General features: G+C 32.5%; 1 protein-coding gene across 1 annotated transcript in view; it reads right to left on the bottom strand.

Moving 5' to 3' along the window:
* The window catches only part of LOC114332161 (glutamate receptor ionotropic, delta-2-like), a 174,426-nt gene that overhangs the window by 139,657 nt on the left and 16,879 nt on the right, over positions 1-17,890 (bottom strand). Inside the window, exons 2-3 of the mRNA XM_050646850.1 lie at positions 7,094-7,269; positions 5,475-5,636 (exon numbers count right to left, since the gene is read on the bottom strand). Of these exons, the coding sequence (XP_050502807.1) occupies positions 5,475-5,636; positions 7,094-7,269 (338 nt within the window). The remainder of the gene's footprint in view (positions 1-5,474; positions 5,637-7,093; positions 7,270-17,890) is intronic.

Raw genomic sequence — 17,890 nt, 5'->3', positions numbered from 1 at the left:
TAGGTAAGTTAGATGTGTACTGTGCATATATATTTCATGTTATTTTAATTATAACGGACTTTATCTATAAGTATACCGTATTTTATTAATTTTTACCATGCTCTCCGGCTAACCCGGATTTTCGATAACCCGCATCGGCCGCGGTCCCGATTAATCCGACTTATCGAGGTTCCACTGTAATAATGAATGACTTTAGTGACGGTTGGCGATAAAAAATATTAATAAATGTCGAGGATTAGTCACGTAAATATGTAATATGCATAAGTGCGACTGCGAAGCAGAATAGCGGGGTGCGCCGCGGCTGTATAAAAATCGAGTTGATGCGCAGAATTAACAATTTAGGGTTGTTTGTAATAAAAAAACAACGTTATAAATTGAAATAAGCCCCGATTACTTTTCAGAATTTTGAAATTGAATGTTTAAACTTTAATTTGCGGATTTCCGCATTTTTTAAGTCGTTTATAACTCGAAAAATATCAATATTAGGAACAATAATTGTATAAGACCTTTTTTGTTGCTTCTTCTTATAGTGCCTATTCGTTTCGGATTTTGTTGACCATTATGGCGATCTGTACTTTGCACATTGCTGCTTTGGAAATATTTGTGATTTTTGTATTAAACTATGAATGTCGATTTTTCAGCCAGGAGACCCTTTGCCTTCCTGGTCCCCGTTTTTTTTCTACTTTTCCCTGTAAAATTAGTTGCAACAATCCATATCTTTCGCTAGTCCTCATGACGTGACAGAGGTATTCGATTTTGATTGTTTTTATTTTGGTTAACAGCTCTTTTTCTTTTTGTATTCTTAATATTGGTATTGGTATTTTGAATTCTTAATATTAATATTGGTAGTGGTTATTGTCTTGATTGGTAACGTGGTCACTATATGATACCTTGTTCAGACCTCTTGTCATTAAAGTGTTCTTGTATGCATTTGGTCCATATGCAAATTTCTTTATTTTTATCTGTGATGATGTTTCCCTGTTGATCTCGCAGTTTACTAGTGGTGTTGGAGCTTTGAAGACCAGCTGCTTGTTTAACCGTTTTATGAATATCAATCATATTGCGTTTTTGTTACAACCCTATATCTTTACACTGTGATTTTAACAAATTTTCTTTGACATTTCGTATTTCGGTTCGTATTTGTCTTTGAATATTTCCTTCTTTCTTCCATAAATTGGAATATATTGTCATTTATCCAACTTTTTTCTTGTGTTTCTTCTTTGATCATGTTAAATGTTTCACATATATTCCGTAGTGATTCTTTTGCGTTTTATATATTTGCTCCATGTTACTTAGCTTCACTGAAGGAATCCGGCGGGCGAACTTTCGACACCAACTTGTGTTTGTACCTGGGGTAATCGAAGAGTCAAATTTTATTACAGGAAATTTCGACACCGCGCGGTAAAGCAGGTAGCTGGGTAATTACTTGGGTTTTCTCAATATATATTATCACTTGCATCTAAATTTACACGAATATTATTCAGTTGTATTTTATTTCTTGTCTCACATCTTGTTTGTATATGGATAGCACATTTTCATACAGTACCAAATTTTTTCTCCAATTATTTACTATACATGGCTTGGAAAATGGACATTGTGTTCCTTGTTAAACGACAAATTGTCGATGACATACAAAAATTTATTTTGTTTACTAGTAAAATCTAAAATTTTTGCAATGTTTCAATTATCATTAGAGTCAACTGAAATATTTGTGGACTTTAAAAAAGCCATTCATTGTGCTGTATTGGGTATTTGACCCAATGTAAAAATTCGCGAATGCCGTTTTCACTTACATCAAAACTGATGTAAAAAAATGTTTAAAAAAATTCAATCCAGGTCTATTACGAGGACCACGAATGCCTGTGAACCCTTCCATTCGAGGATTAATTCTTCTTTTTACACAACGCATCCTTTTTTTTTATGCTTATTGAGAACTTTTAAGTGGACACTTATGTCAAAATAAAAAATTGGCAATTTGGGGAAAATGATAGATAAACTACGATTCCAACAAATACATACGTAGGTTAGATTTTATTAAAGCTCTATTGTGATTCCTTTAATAGGTAATAAATTATGTAAATATGTATATTAACTGTTTAATTAGTCCTGTCGCCAGGGGGGGGGGGGTACAATGGCCTCCTTTATTCAGATGAACTTACCCAAGTTTTTTTATGTATTTTGACCCGTAGAACACGAATTTTTTGGGTCACAGTTGATCCGGATGTCGATAAGATTGTTATAAACAAAGAACTTGAGGAATTACATAACAGCGATGTCTGCAAAACAAAACGATAAAAAGTTTGCGGTGCTTCAAAATAGGTATAATCTATTTTCGTAACGCAATATTATTTAATAAATACATATAAGTAAGTACATATAAGTATATAAATTTTAGTTACTCATACATAGTTTAGTTTAGCTAAATATTATAATATAATAGTTTTTATATAGATAACTAAAATTTATAAATATGTACTTACTTTTTAAGTAATATTGCAGAATGTAGGTACTATAAGTACATTCTCATTTGCCATTAAAATGTAAACATAATAGGTATTTGGTAGAACCAGTAGAACCTAAGATGAGATTAGGTGATGCTGAAAACATACTTCTGAGCAATATAGCACTTGATAGCACTTTCTTAGAATATCCTTAAAAATATACTCTTCTAATACAAAGATGTGCAGTAGTACGTTCTCAGTATATAAATAGAAGGTTTATAGCACTTCCTTGGAATATTCTAAAAAATACGTTCTTAGTATAAACTAAAAAGATGTGCGGTAGTACGTTCTAAGTATATAAATAGAAGGTTTATAGCACGTCCTTGGAATGTTCTAAAAAGTATATTCTTAGTATATACTGAAAAGAAGTGCGGTAGTACATTCTAAGTATATACGTAGAACGTTTAAGTACTGTAATTTGGTATATACTCAGTATGTGCTCTGCACATTCGCAATGGTAATTACGCATATTCTCAGTATATACTTTTTCTGAAAAGTATGTTCTATGAATCTACTAAGAACATGAAATTGTTATGTGGGATATAGCTTTGAGATGTGGGTATTTCGTCGTATGCTGAAAATTCCATGGACCAACCGAGTGAGAAATGAAGAAGTTTTAAGGCTCATGAATAGAGAACGTGAACTCACAGAAATTGTCAAGAAACGTAAAACATCTTATCTTGGACACATATTTAAGCACAATAGGTATAACTTCCTTCAACTTATTATAGAAGGGAAAATAGAAGGAAGACGCGGCTCTGGTAGACGACAAATGACCTGGCTGCGCTACATCAAAGAATGGACAGGATTATACTTTCAACGTCTAATAAGAAAAGCTCAAAATAGAGAAGACTTTGTAGAAGTCATAGCCAACCTTCGCTAAGAAGATGGCACCCAAAGAAGAAGAAAAAAATAATATTTAAATGTTCTTTTGTAAGCCGTTTAAGTGAATTTATCAACGGCTCAGAGAATTGCTCTAACTCTTCTTTTAGTTTTTGCTGATGCTGATGGGGCATATACATGTAAAATATTTAATTTGACTGTGGTAGTGTTCAGTTTATTATTAATCTTTCAGAAACAGGTATAACATTTATAACGTATTGACGTAATTAATTGAGGAGATAGGATTATTTCAACTCCATACATATTTTGGCCGTCATCATTTCCTGAGTGATATATTATGTGGTTGCCAACAATACCAGCACCACTATTTGGTCACCCCATTTCGCCTATGTCCATTATACCTATTCCAAGTCTGGTCGTTTCTTGAATGGTATTATGCAGTTTTCCAGCCTAATACATTGTCTACACTTCACATTCCAGGTATATATTTTAATAATCGAGTGTGAACTTCTTATAGACACTTTTCCGGTTCTGTCACAGGGATTTCTCTGAGCTACAACCTGGGAGGTCATCTGATCTACAAGGTCGCGACCTGGGAGGCCATGTGATATAGAGAGTTACGACCTGGGAGGAAATTATGTCTAAAAGTGGATCACCTCCCTACCAAATCTTGTCTTCCATATTCCATGATTATGAAGTTACTGTTTCCACTTTAGTTGTATTTACCATGATAGCTTATAGAGTATAAGTAGCCTTCAGATGAAGTTATTATCCGGGCAACACATTTTACTTACGTAACCGGGCAACTCGGGTCCGTTGGGCCCACCACTGTTCTTGAATGTACTATTCATATTTACCCATATATTGCTAAAATATTCTTTTTTGATTTTTTTTAAGTTAAATTTAAATTATCTAGATTAAAAAAAGGCGCTACTATAATATGCGGTCTATCTCGAGGGTGCGATCTACCTGAAAGATTTGCACAAAATAACGAAATGCAAGAAAGCTTTTGTAGAAAAAATATTTATACACAAGTAATAAACACTTACAGCCAAATAAAGACTTAATTTATAAATAAATAAAAACTTTTGTAAATCTACCAGGCCATTTTATTTGAAAAGAGAGGTTGATGTTTAAGCATACCCTGGAAAAATATTACGGTGTTGTTGTCTTTCATTATTGTGTGAAAACCCTTCTCAGATGGGTGGTTGCAAAGATTATGGTAATTAGCAGCTCATGTATAAAGTACCGACAAAAACAATCTTTACAAAATGAATAAAACGCATAAGTCAGAAGAATAGTATTATTTTACTTTTACAAATTAATACTTTGTCATATAAATTTACCATTTTAGTTGGGACTAAGCCACACGATTAACTTATTCCCAACTAGAATAGATATGAAAAATTAAATTAATATTAAGTATTAGGATAAAAAATACAATAAAAATAAAAAAAACATAGATTAGTCATTTATTTTTCTATTAGTCGTATATTCTATTAGTCATATATTAGTCGATATCAAACGACTGATAGCAGATGCATTATTTATTTCAAAATATGTATAGGTACCTACCTAACAATATTATTGCATTCCAATAATGATTATCAGTTTTTAAAATTCATTTAGAATATATATAACACCTATTGTAAGGATCTATTTGATGTTCACATCAAAGAGATGTTTACATTGTTTGTTACACGTTTAGACTTTATTATTAGATTTCCGGAATCAAAATAGTCGTTTAGATAATCCACAAAAACATTACCTGACTGCCAGATTAATCTTTGTAACAAATATTTAGACTTTAGGTATAAATAAAAATAGGGTGCGACGGGCTCGTGTTGCCCCTTTACGTGACAAAATTCTTTCGACGCAATAATTTCAAAAATTATAATGAATATTATGAATAGCTCATGGATATGTTGAAGGAAACATACTTCAAAACAAATTCAGTGATGCATAAAATTTAATAATTTTTTTTATCAGTTTATGATAAAAGAATTGGAGTCTCGGGCCCGTTGGACCCACCTTTCCCGGATAAATGTAAATGTAAAAATCTAGATAAATCTATTAGTATAAAAATTTATAAATAAAGGTGTACCTAAAATGTATTAAAACCTTATTTACCAAAGTAAGAGGCAGACTGTAAATTGGATCTGCTGCAATGACGATGTCAGCATTCAAATCGAAACTCGCGTATCGTAGCTTTTCCATTATGGTCATCAGATAATGACAATTATCCACAATTAACCAAGCTGCTTTTTCACCATATCTACTGATTTTGTTGGCCTTAAAAACAAAATTAATATATAAGTGAGGGGTCATGTTGGAAAAACTGTTTCTTTAATTGTATACAAATGCAGTAAGATTGAACGAACAAAATTTTTTAAAACATTTTGATTAAGATATTGTAGGAAACAGATCTAGAAATAGTTCTGAGAAAAGAAATAATATAAAACAAATAAAAAAAATCAAGTATATCTGGTCATAGCTTGAATAGTAATTTTCGTTACAAAACCCGACAGTGGTGTTTTCAGGTGAAGGCACGCAGATTGGAAGATTATGTAGTCCTTAAAAATACTAATTTTCGGTCGCGCAAAGTACAATATTTTTTTAACCGATAATTTGATGTATACAGGATGTGTTTTTTTGTGAAAGTAACACACGTTAACTGTAAAAGGGGGATACCTACGTGACCTCAAAAATATCATACTTAATGGCAATACGCCTTACTTCACCAATAACAAAGATACTGAGTGTTTTATCTATTTTTCTAACTTCTTATTTGGTTCATAAGTTTCTACCCACACTGTAAATTTTCTTTATATTTGGTATGAGAATATTCATTAAGGTGTCTAATCGGTTCATTTATTTACAATAATTATTGAAAATCCAGGTCCGGAATAAAATGAATATTGGAAAAATATTCAGACCCACAAAACAACATCCTGTACATTAAATTAAAAAAAAAAAATCAATAAAACAGCCAAGAAATACAATATGATATGATAATATCAGCAGAAAAAAACCAAATGTATGAGAACATCTAAATACCCGCTTCGATGTAAAATCGAAATTAATGGGCAGGAAGCAAGGTTTAGATATCTGGGAATAGATATAACCAGTTACGGAGATGTTGAAGAGGAAGTATGACAACAAAGCTTAAAAGCAAGTAAAGCGGCGGAGTCTCTTAATGACATAATCTGGAAGAACAAACACCTAAGACAAGACACAACAGCAAGAATCTATAAAGCAGCAATTAGACCTATATTGACATACACGGCGGAGACAAGACCTGACACATCTAAAACGAGACGACCACTAGAAACAACAGAGATGAAAATACTCCGACGAATAGCAGGAAAAAGTCTGTTGGATAGGGAGAGAAGCGAAAACATAAGAAGATCATGCAATGTAGAAAACTAAAATGGATAGGTGACGAAAGGGAAACAGGAGTGGAATGAACACATTAGTAGGATGGCAGAGGATAGGATAGTACGAATAGTACGAGATAAGTCACCAAATGGACGAAGAAGTATTGGCAGACCAAGAAAAAGATGGTGCGATAACTTAAACAATTTGGTAGGCTAATATTGAAGAAGAAACATGCTTTAAAGCCTACATACAAGATGGATGAAGAAGAAGAAGAATACATAATCGTGAAATATAAGCGGAGACAACAAAAAGGGTTTCCATTAGCATATTTTTTAAAACTCACATTTTATCATTAAAATTTTAATATTTACCTGTTCTAAGAAGTCTGTCACTGAAAAGTTTGATTCCAAGAAAGTAATGATCCCAATTTTAACTTTGGTTTGATTTAAAGTCACTTCGGAATATTTCAGAGATGTGTGAAGAGTAAAATAAATGTTTTTCGATACAAAAGTATTTAAGTTGTCTTTTGCCATTTTCACGGTACTTACTGAAACAAAATTATAAAATAAATGAATTATTGTGTATCAATATTATCTGGAATATTATAATATAAAAACTAAATTATTCCTTGTATTGATTTATATTTATTCACCCTTTCGTCTCTTTGATGACCACTTTTTTTAAGAGCTATAACTATTTTGAGAGGGGTGTTATTAATACAAACAAACTCAAGCAATTTTAATGCAGGTTGGACGCGTTTCCGCGTCCCGCGTCATTAACATATTTACGTTGTCGGACTAACGAAACGCGGCTGAAAATTTGTCGGAAAAGAGATCGACAATCTTTATTAATTAAATATTACTTTAAATTGAAAATTATAGACGGAGAACTAGAGCCGAAAAATGATCGTCATAAGTAATATGGAGTTTGGCGCATGTGAAATGTGTCTATTGTATATTGAAAATTATGACCCCTTTCAGGCTGATACCTCAGTGGATACAGGAAGTAGCAATAAGGGATGAAAGGGGAAAGTTAGTGCAGCCATTAAAGGTTTTCACCTCCTATTTTGTTCAACCTCCATCGATTTGCATGGAAATTGGTGACAAGTTAGAGCATACCTCAAGAAACAAAACTGATTTGGTGCCAACTTGGCTTTTACCCTGGCGGTGGATGCCACCCCTTCTCGGGGGGTGAAAACTATTTTATTAAAAATAACCCCACTAATCGATAGAGGAACAAATTTAAAGCAAAATTTGTTATATCAAGTTATTAAAATAAATCTATACTTTTTGAGTTATTAAAGATCAAAGATTTGAATTTTTCGTGAAACAAATGCATAGTGTAAAGCGATTTTTCATAAATAATTCAAAAACTAAGTTTTAACAAAATAGTTATGATTACCAAAATTGAAGATAATAAAAAATCGAATAAATTCTTTACATGAAAAACCTTTTAGAATTAATTAAAAGTGAGTTATAGTTGATTGAATATACAGGGTGTAACAAATATACAGGTCATAAATTTATTCACATATTCTGGGACCAAAAATAGTTCGATTGAACCTAACTTACCTTAGTACAAATGTGCACAAAAAAAGTTAGAGCCCTTTGAAGTTACAAAATGAAAATCGATTTTTCCCAATACATATATCGAAAACTATTAGAGCTTATTTATTGAAAATGAATGGACATGTGGTATTATTATAGCAGTAGTATCTTAAGAAAAATTATATGTAGTGGAATTTGGAAACCCCTCAAAAATTTAATGGGGGTTTTGTTCCTTTAAACCCCCCCAAACTTTTGTATACGTTCCAATTTAATTATTACTATAGTACCATTAGTTAAACACAATGTTTTAAAAACTTTTTTGCCTCATAGTACTTTTTCTAAAAATGAGTTTTTATCGAGATATTTTGAATATTTGTCAAATCTACCACATATTTGTATATGGTTAAGTACGATTGTGGACACTTGGTAATAATATGAAAATTTATTTATGATTTACATTTTTAGGTATATTTTGAACCATATTAAAAAAGACGCCACATCTCGATAAACGGTGCCTTATCGAAAAATTACAAAAAGGCAAAAAATATTTTAAAAAACTGTGTGTAACTAATGGTGCCGCAGTAATAGTTTAATTGGAACGTACACAAACATTTGGGGGGTTTAAACGCACAAAACCCCCATAAATTTTGTATGTAAACGTATTAAAAAGAAGCCGCATCTCGATAAAACCTGCCTTATCGAAAAATACTAGGAGGCAAAAAAGTTTTAAAAACATTGAATTTAACTAATGGTACCACAATAATAAATTAATTGGCACGTACACAAAAGTTTGGGGGGTTTAAGGGAGCAAAACCCCATAAATTTTTTAAGGGGTGCACAAATTTCACTATAGTTTTTCTTTAAGATGTTCCTGCTATAAGAATGCCACATGCCTATTTTCAATAAAAAATCTCTAATAGTTTTCGATATATTCGAGAAAATCTATTTTCATTTTGTAACTTCAAAGGGCTGTAACTTTTTTATGTGCATATTTATACTAAGGTAAGTTAGGTTCATTCGAACTATTTTTGGTCCCAGAATATGCACATTAATGTATGACCTGCATTTTTGTTACACCCTGTATATTTTTTTCGGCTAGTACTTAAATCTAAGTATTCAAGTTGAAATAACGGAAAAACGATGCATTTTATAAGATATACTTACTAAACACTTGTCAGTGTACTCAAAAACACCTATCAAGTGAGCTCCAGATGAAGTTGATAACATCAAAGCTAAGCAAGTTATGATGAAAATAAGAGAACCCCTGATGGTTGAATATTAGGTTTTAGTTTAGACGATGGAGAACTTTTTATGAATTACAACTTTATTTCGTAAAATTAAAAATTAAAAAGTGTCCCGTAATATATGTGTCCAACTTAAGTAGACACACTGCATATAATATACATAATACATAAATCATTAGGTAGACAGCTCAAAGGATTTGTAACCTGCCATTTAACATTACTTTCGTTAACATTATTAAATAATATTTATTTATTTGATATTTCAATTCTTTTGCCGTTTATGTGTCAAACGAGCAGACTTGCATCTCGGGACAGCAATTTAGGGTCTTGATCACAAGCATTTTTAGCCGATGTGAGTCGAATCACGCCCTAGTTTAAAATAGTTTAAAATAATATGAAATTTTCATTTACATTTTTACGTACATTAGGTTTAATGCATTTTAGCAGTGTCTCCATTGTAGAATTATCTCGCTATCTAAAATTGCTAAAAGATCCTAAATTGCTGTCCCGAGATTTAAATTGTCTTTGCGGTCGGTTATCTCGAAGATGGTTTGAGATATCGAAATGCCGTTTTCAGATTTGGATTCAGGAGACAAAACTAGATTGATATCGGTAGATAAGCTCCAGATATTGCAGGGGCGGCAACGCACGAAATAACGAACCAACAGACTTTGCGAATTTATAAACGAAAACAAAATTTTCGTTGAATATACCATTTATTTCGCTGTCACATTTACTAAAATCGATATCATACTTATTTTCATCACTCTCGCTATTATGCATCTCATCATCAGCTTGCTCATCATCCATCTCATCGTCTGTTTCATTCTCAAAAATAATATCTCTAACAGTCTCTGGCATTTGAGACCCTTCAAACCATTTGAATTTATATGTGTTATCTTCAGCAAGTTCCCAACCATTTTGTTCAATAACCAGCTCTGTTGGATTTTTTTATAGGCGTTCAACCAAATAAAAACTTTAAAAAGGGAGTCAACCCTGTAGTTGGCTGTATACCTTTAATATAACAACGTGGAATGAAGTAAACACTTCTGTTGTATGTAGGCATATATGAATTTATTAAAAAATCCTTAAAATTTATCCACGAAAGAGTGGAAGTATAAAACGTTTTCGGTCAGACTGACCATCATCAGTGTAAACCTGGAAATAAGTAAACCACTAAGATTAAAAAGCAAAAGGGTGAAATTTTGACAGTTAAAAATTTTTAAGAAAATGTGGTTACTTACGTCCAGTGTACAAGTAATTGAAACTAGCCACTTCAATATAGGTATAAAACCTCTAAAATACATTATTGTTACATTATATAATAAAAAGTAGTCGACATTAAGTCGATGTCTTAAGATTTAAAGATCACATGTGAATGTATTTCATCCTTGCTCGAAAATTGCACAAGGTAAGTAATTGTGTTCAGGTGAGAGGTTACGAACCAACTGATTAGACAGTTTGGTGCCAGAAATGTATGACAAGATGTCAAAGGAAGTTAGGTGGATTTTTCATCTGTCAACCGAAAAAAAATTTTAACAAAGAGATTAATATTTAGTTTTAATTGGTATATTGAAAAATGCAGGTATTAAAAAGTTTAATGTGAGTTCTAATTTAAAATTGAAAAGCTGAAACAGGAAAACAGAGAAACCCAACAAAAAGTGGAAGAATTGGAAAATAAAATAGACAGAATGGAAAAGGACAAAAGACGAAATAATATAATACTGCAGGGAGTAGATATGGATACCTACGATCAAAACATAACAAAAGATAACGTCCAAGATTTTTTATGCAATGCACTAAAAGTTGAGACAAAAATAAAAAGCGCAAGAAAAATTGGAAGTAAATCCTGCTTGATTGAGCTCGAAAATGCAACGGACAAAGAAGAAATTATGAAAAATAAAGGCAAATTGAGAGACATAAAGGGAAAAGAAATATATATTAATGACGACATGGACAAAAATGAACGGATGATACAGGGTAAAATCAGAACGAAGGCAAAAGAGGCTAAATTGGAAGGAAAAAACGTCAAGGTAGGATTTCAAAAAATAAAAATAAATGAGGAGGTATGGACATGGAATAAACATCAGCAACAACTCTTAAAAATAGAAAACCAAAACAGAAACCAAAAAAACTAAACGACGTAAATGAAACGGTAGCAACAACGGCAATGGACAAGGAGACGATTGGGATTAAAAACAAGAAAATGAAAACTAATTTGGGAACATGGAACGTAAGAGGCACTTATGAAACGGGAAAACTTAAAAAATTAATTAGAGAAACAAAAAGATATGAAATAGATATATTAGCTTTACAAGAAACAAAACAATTAGACACAGAAATAGTAGAAATAGATGATATAGTATTTTTTAAAAGTGGGGGGAATAACAGATTGCTAGGAACAGGCTTTATCATACAGAAAAGATGGAAAACCAGAGTGATGAATTTCAAGCCGATATCAGATAGAATGTGCACAATCAGGTTAAAAGGGAATCAACGAAACATAAGCATAATAAATGTACATGCACCAATAGAAGACGCCACCGAAGAAGACAAAGATGCATACTATGAGCAACTAGAGAGAGAATATGACAGATTACCAGCATTTGATATCAAAATAGTAATGGGAGACTGCAATGCTAAAGTGGGAAAAGAGGATATATATGAAAATATAACAGGAAAATACAGTAAACACGATGTATCAAATGATAATGGTCAACGAATTATAGGTTTTGCCACAGAAAGACAAATGGTAATAAAAAGCACATACCAACGCAGAAAAGATATACATAAAGGAACGTGGATTTCCCCTGGCAAAAGGACAATAAATCAAATAGACCACATATTAATAGAGAAGAAGCACGCCCATAATATAATAAATATAAAAAGTATGAGAGGAGCGGAATGTGACTCAGATCACTTTTTGGTAAGAGCAGCCTATAGAATAAATGCTAATATAAAGAAAGACAATCAAAGGGACAAAGAAATCAAAAAACAATTCAACACAGCAATACTAAAAGATAATATGACACAGAAGAAGTACGAACAACAAATAACCAGCAGACTAAACGAAGAACCAGAAACACTAGACCCGGAAGAAAAGTGGGAAAGCATAAAAGAAGCAGTTTTAAACACCAGTAAAGAAATATTAATTAAAGGTAATAGAAAACAAAAAGCAAAAGAATGGTATGATGAGGAATGTCAAAAAATAGCAGAAGAAATTAGAAAAATAAGAATAAAAAACTTAAGAAATAATAGTGACATTAGCACACAAGAATATAGAGAATTGAAGAGAATTATGAAGAGAACATGCAGAAATAAAAAAAGAAAATACAACGAAGAAAAACTCAAAGTGATAGAGGAAAAATTCCAAAAAAAGGAAATAAGATCCTTTTACCAGGAAACAAGAAAAATGGAAAGGGGATATCAGAAACATAACCCATATATGAAAAATGAGGAAGGAATATTAATAAATGAACCCGGGGAAATAATGAGAAATTGGCAAACTTATTTTACACAACTTTTAAACAAAAACGAAGAAGAAAGGGGAACAATCCAGGAAATTGAAGATGACCATATAGTAATAGAAACACCTACGAGGGAAGAAATAGAAAATGAAATAAGAGGGCTAAAAAACAATAAAAGCCCAGGAATAACGGAAATATCGGCGGAAATGATAAAGGCAGGAGGAAAAAGACTACACAAGGAGATACATAGCCTGATAAAAAGTATATGGGAAACAGAAAGAATGCCAGGAGAATGGACCAGGGCAAGGATATGCCCCATACATAAAAAAGGTGATAAAATGAGATGTGAAAATTATAGAGGTATCGCGTTGCTAGAAGTCGTGTACAAAATATTGACAAACATCTTAAGAAAAAAGCTGAATCAATACACGGAAAAGATATTGGGCGAATATCAGGCAGGATTCAGAAGTAATAGGTCGACGACAGACCAAATATTTGCGTTAAAAGAAATCCAAACTACGTGCTACGAACATAAAATAGCAGTATACGTCCTGTTCGTCGACTTTAAACAGGCCTATGATACGATAAAGCGGCAACAGATGTACGCACTAATGAAAGAAATGGGCATACCAAGTAAAATCGTCAGGATGGTAAAGATGACTATGGATAACTCCACAAACGAAATAGCATGGAAGGGACATAAATCAAATAATTTTGAAACAAAGGAAGGATTAAGACAAGGAGACCCACTATCAACGACTGTTTTTAATGTAATACTGGAAGCAATAATCAGGAAAAGTAAAATAAGCACACAGGAAACGATTTTTAAAAATGGCCACCAATGTATTGCATTCGCAGATGATCCAACATTATTATCGACAAGTAAGAAAGAGCTAACAAAATTAATGAGCAATATAATAAAACAAGCCAAACCTTTTGGTCTTCTCATAAATAAGGAAAAGACAAAATACATGATAATGGGAGAAACAGATAAAGAAAATGAAGACAATTTCACATTGGAGATAGAAGGAGAAAATGTATGCGCATTTAAAAGAGTTTCAGAATTTACATACCTGGGTGTAAAAGTAGATGAAAAGGGACATGGGGAAGGGGAAATAAAAGCAAGAATAGCAAAAGCAAACAAAAAGTATGGAGCATTGCGTCCATTAATGAAATCCAAAGATGTGTCAAGAAAAACAAAAATAAGAATCTACAAAACAGTTATCAGACCTACAGCTACATATGCATGTGAAACATGGGTGCTTAAAAAATCAGAAATAGACCTTTTAGAAAGATGGGAGAGGAAAATACAACGAGCAATATATGGAGGCGTGAAAATAGACGGTCAATGGAGAAGAAGAAATAATAAGGAACTTGAAGAACTATATAATGAACCAAAAATAACGACGGCAATCAAAGCACAGAGAATCCGATACTTAGGACACATAGAAAGAATGGGAAAGGCGAGAATGCCAAAAATGGTTCTATTACGTAAGCCAATACAAAAAAGAAGAATAGGAAGACCAAGAAGGAGATGGAAGGACAGCGTATATGAAGACTTAAAACAAAGTAATATTGTAAACTGGAAAGAAAAAGCTTTGGACAGAAAACAATGGAAGGAAGTGGTGAAGAAATGTATGGAAAGACTATAATGTTAAGTGTAGTATTAAGTGTTTTATACAAACAAATGTAATATTGTATATATTATAGTAGTATAGGATATAGCATTATATATAAATACAGTCGGAAAAATGAAAGAATACCCATGAACGAACATATAAAACACGCTGTATTTTCCTGTCCCCGTGTCACAAAGAAAATTGACCATCGCCAGTTCATGTAATAATAATTATTACATGTATTTGCGCTGGTCAATTTTTTGTGTGACACGGTGACAGGAAAATACAGCGTGTTTTATATGTTCGTTCATGGGTATTCTTTAATTTTTCCTACTGTATGTAATAGTAATTGTAAGGAAAAATTAAATCTTTCAGCCCTAGGCCTTCACGGCCTGTTGAGCTTAATAAATATAATAATCTAATTTAAAATTAAGGTAATACATTCCTTAGTACAAACTGAATTTAAAAAACAAAAATCTGCTTCAACATTATGTGACGTCCTAAACTGTTTTTCAAAATGGAAAGAGTGGAAGAATTAAATATAATTAAGTAACGTTATGATATTTTGAAGAATGGATATTGTTGGAATTGTCTGAGAGTATTTAAAAAGTCAAAGATATTGAAAGTATGGTTGATTGCATATGTTACAGGAAACTAAGGAAACTGAATATTGATAGAATAAGAAAATACTAATAATATCTGTAAATTATGTGAAGTATAGAATGAAATGAGAGCTGAAATCAAAGAGGAAAATATCGTTAAAAGATATGTGTCTTAAAAGAAAAATATTTTTTTTTATTTGCTTTGATTGTAGAAACATCAATGTAAAAACTTTTTAAGCTGCATGAAACTTATGATTTGAATATTAGGAATATTGATAAATGTTAAGATATTGGAGTAAAATGAATTAAATATTTGTAGCTGAGCATTTATTTTTTAAAAAAAATAAATAAAATTCTGAAATATGGTTGGTTGCATATATATCAGGAAATTTATAAAGAAGTTCTTTATAAATTTAATATTATAATTTGATTTAATTTAATTATTATTAATTTAATTTAATTTAATTTTAACATATGCAACCAACCATACTTTCAATATCTTTGACTTTTTAAATACTCTCAGAAAAATCCAACAATATCCATTCTTCACAATATTATAACTTTACTTAATTATATTTAATTCTTCCACTCTTTCAATTTTAAAAAACAGTTTATGACGTCACATATTTTTGGGGCAGATTTTGGTTTTTTAAATTCAGTTTGTCCTAAGGAATGTATTACCCTAATTTTAAATTAGAACTCACATTAAACTTTTTAATACCTGCATTTTTCAATATACCAATTAAAACTAAATATTAATCTCTGTGTTAAAAAATTTTTTCGGTTGACAGACGAAAAATCCACCTAACTTCCTTTGACATCTTGTCATACATTTCTGGCACCAAAATGTCTAATCAGTTGGGTCGTAACCTCTCACCTGAACACAAGTACTTACCTTGTGTAATTTTCGAGCAAGGATGAAACACATTCAAATGTGATCTTTAAATCTTAAGACGTCGACTTGATATCGACCACTTTTTATTATAGAATGTAACAATAATGTATTTTAGAGGTTTTTATACCTATTGAAGTGGCTAGTTTCAATTACTTGTGGCTAGTACACTGGACGTAAGTAACCACAATATCTTAAAATTTTTCAACTGTCAAAATTTCACCCTTTTGCTTTTTAATCTTAGTGGTTTACTTATTTCCAGGTTTACATTACACTGATGATGGTCAGTCTGACCGAAAACGTTTTGTACTTCCACTCTTTCGTGGATAAATTTTAAGGATTTTTTAATAAATTCATATATGCCTACATACAACAGAAGTGTTTACTTCATTCCACGTTGTTCAACAAAATACTTTTGTAAATTTCAGTCATTTTCAGGGTCAGGGGGGCAAATGCCCCCCTGACCCTATCAAATGACGCCCCTGCATATGCCAAACTCCATATTACTTATGACGATGATTTTTCGGCTCTAGCTCTTAGACTATTAAGAGTTTTGTAATAACAAAATTGTCCGACACCCGCAAGATGTCACTCTATCCCGGTAGTTTTGCTATTACAAAGCTCTTAATTTTCAACTTAAAGTACATACTTATATTTAATTAAAAAAGATTGTCGATCTCTTGCCCGACAAATTTACAGCCGCGTTTTATTAGTCCGACAACGTAAATATATTTGGTGACAACTCCGCCTGTGGTGACAAATGGGTGAATCGAGTAGCTCAGGAGTCACCACTGCCGGTCATAAGCCCGGATAAAGGAGGAAGGTTGGGCAGTGGGCTGACAACCCACTCCCGGAAAAAACACACTGTTACGAAACCTGAAATGTGCTGATAGACAAAAGGGCAGCCAGTAGTATCTCCGATGTGAGAACACGACGAGGAGCATGCTGTGGATCAGACCATCTTTTAGTACAAACCAAATTTAGATGCAGAGTTAACAGCAAAAGAAACGAAAGACAACAAAGAACAAACAAACTGGACCTGGAAAAACTGAAGATTCAGGAATGTAAAGAGAAGTTCGAACAAGAAGTCGCAAATGAGTTAAGGACGCTAGAACTGCACTCCATAGAGGGCAAATGGACTAATATCAAAACAGCAGTACTGACAGCAGCAGCGTCCACCCTGGGAAACAAGAAAAAGGAGAGAAGAGCAGCATGGTTTGATGACGAGTGCAGACAAGCAATCGAGGAAAGAAATGAAGCACACAAAATGTACATAACAAGAAGAACACGGGAAAGACGAACATTATTTGAAGTCGCAAGACGGAAAGCAGACAAGACATGTAGAAATAAAAAGAGAGCCTATGAAAATGGACAAATAGAAAAAATGGAAGAACATTTCAAAAATAACGAAATTAGAGGGGCTTACGAATACCTAAAAAAGATAAAAAGTGGGTATAAACCTCAAACAAGTCTATGTAAAGATGAAAGTGGGCAAATAATATAATCAGTGACCAACAGAAAGTCACAGAAACCTGGAAGCATTATTTTCAGACACTACTTGGAACCCAAGTAGACATCGAAGATGAAATGGGTATGATCTACGTAGAAGAGAATGGAGTAGAAGCTCCAACCATAGAGGAAGTTTTCGAAGCCATTAAGGCCCAGAAAAACAATAAAGCTCCGGGAGTTGATGAAATACCAGCAGAACTATATAAGGTAGGTGGCGACCACCTAGCAAGTCACATCCACGCGCTCATCAGAGACGTATGACAAGAAGAGAAAATACCCGACGACTGG

Source organism: Diabrotica virgifera, chromosome 1 (genome assembly GCF_917563875.1).
Source record: "Diabrotica virgifera virgifera chromosome 1, PGI_DIABVI_V3a".
NCBI classification, from domain to species: Eukaryota; Metazoa; Arthropoda; class Insecta; order Coleoptera; family Chrysomelidae; genus Diabrotica; species Diabrotica virgifera.
Note: the sequence above shows the minus strand (reverse complement) of the source record. Positions and strands in the feature narration are given on the sequence as shown.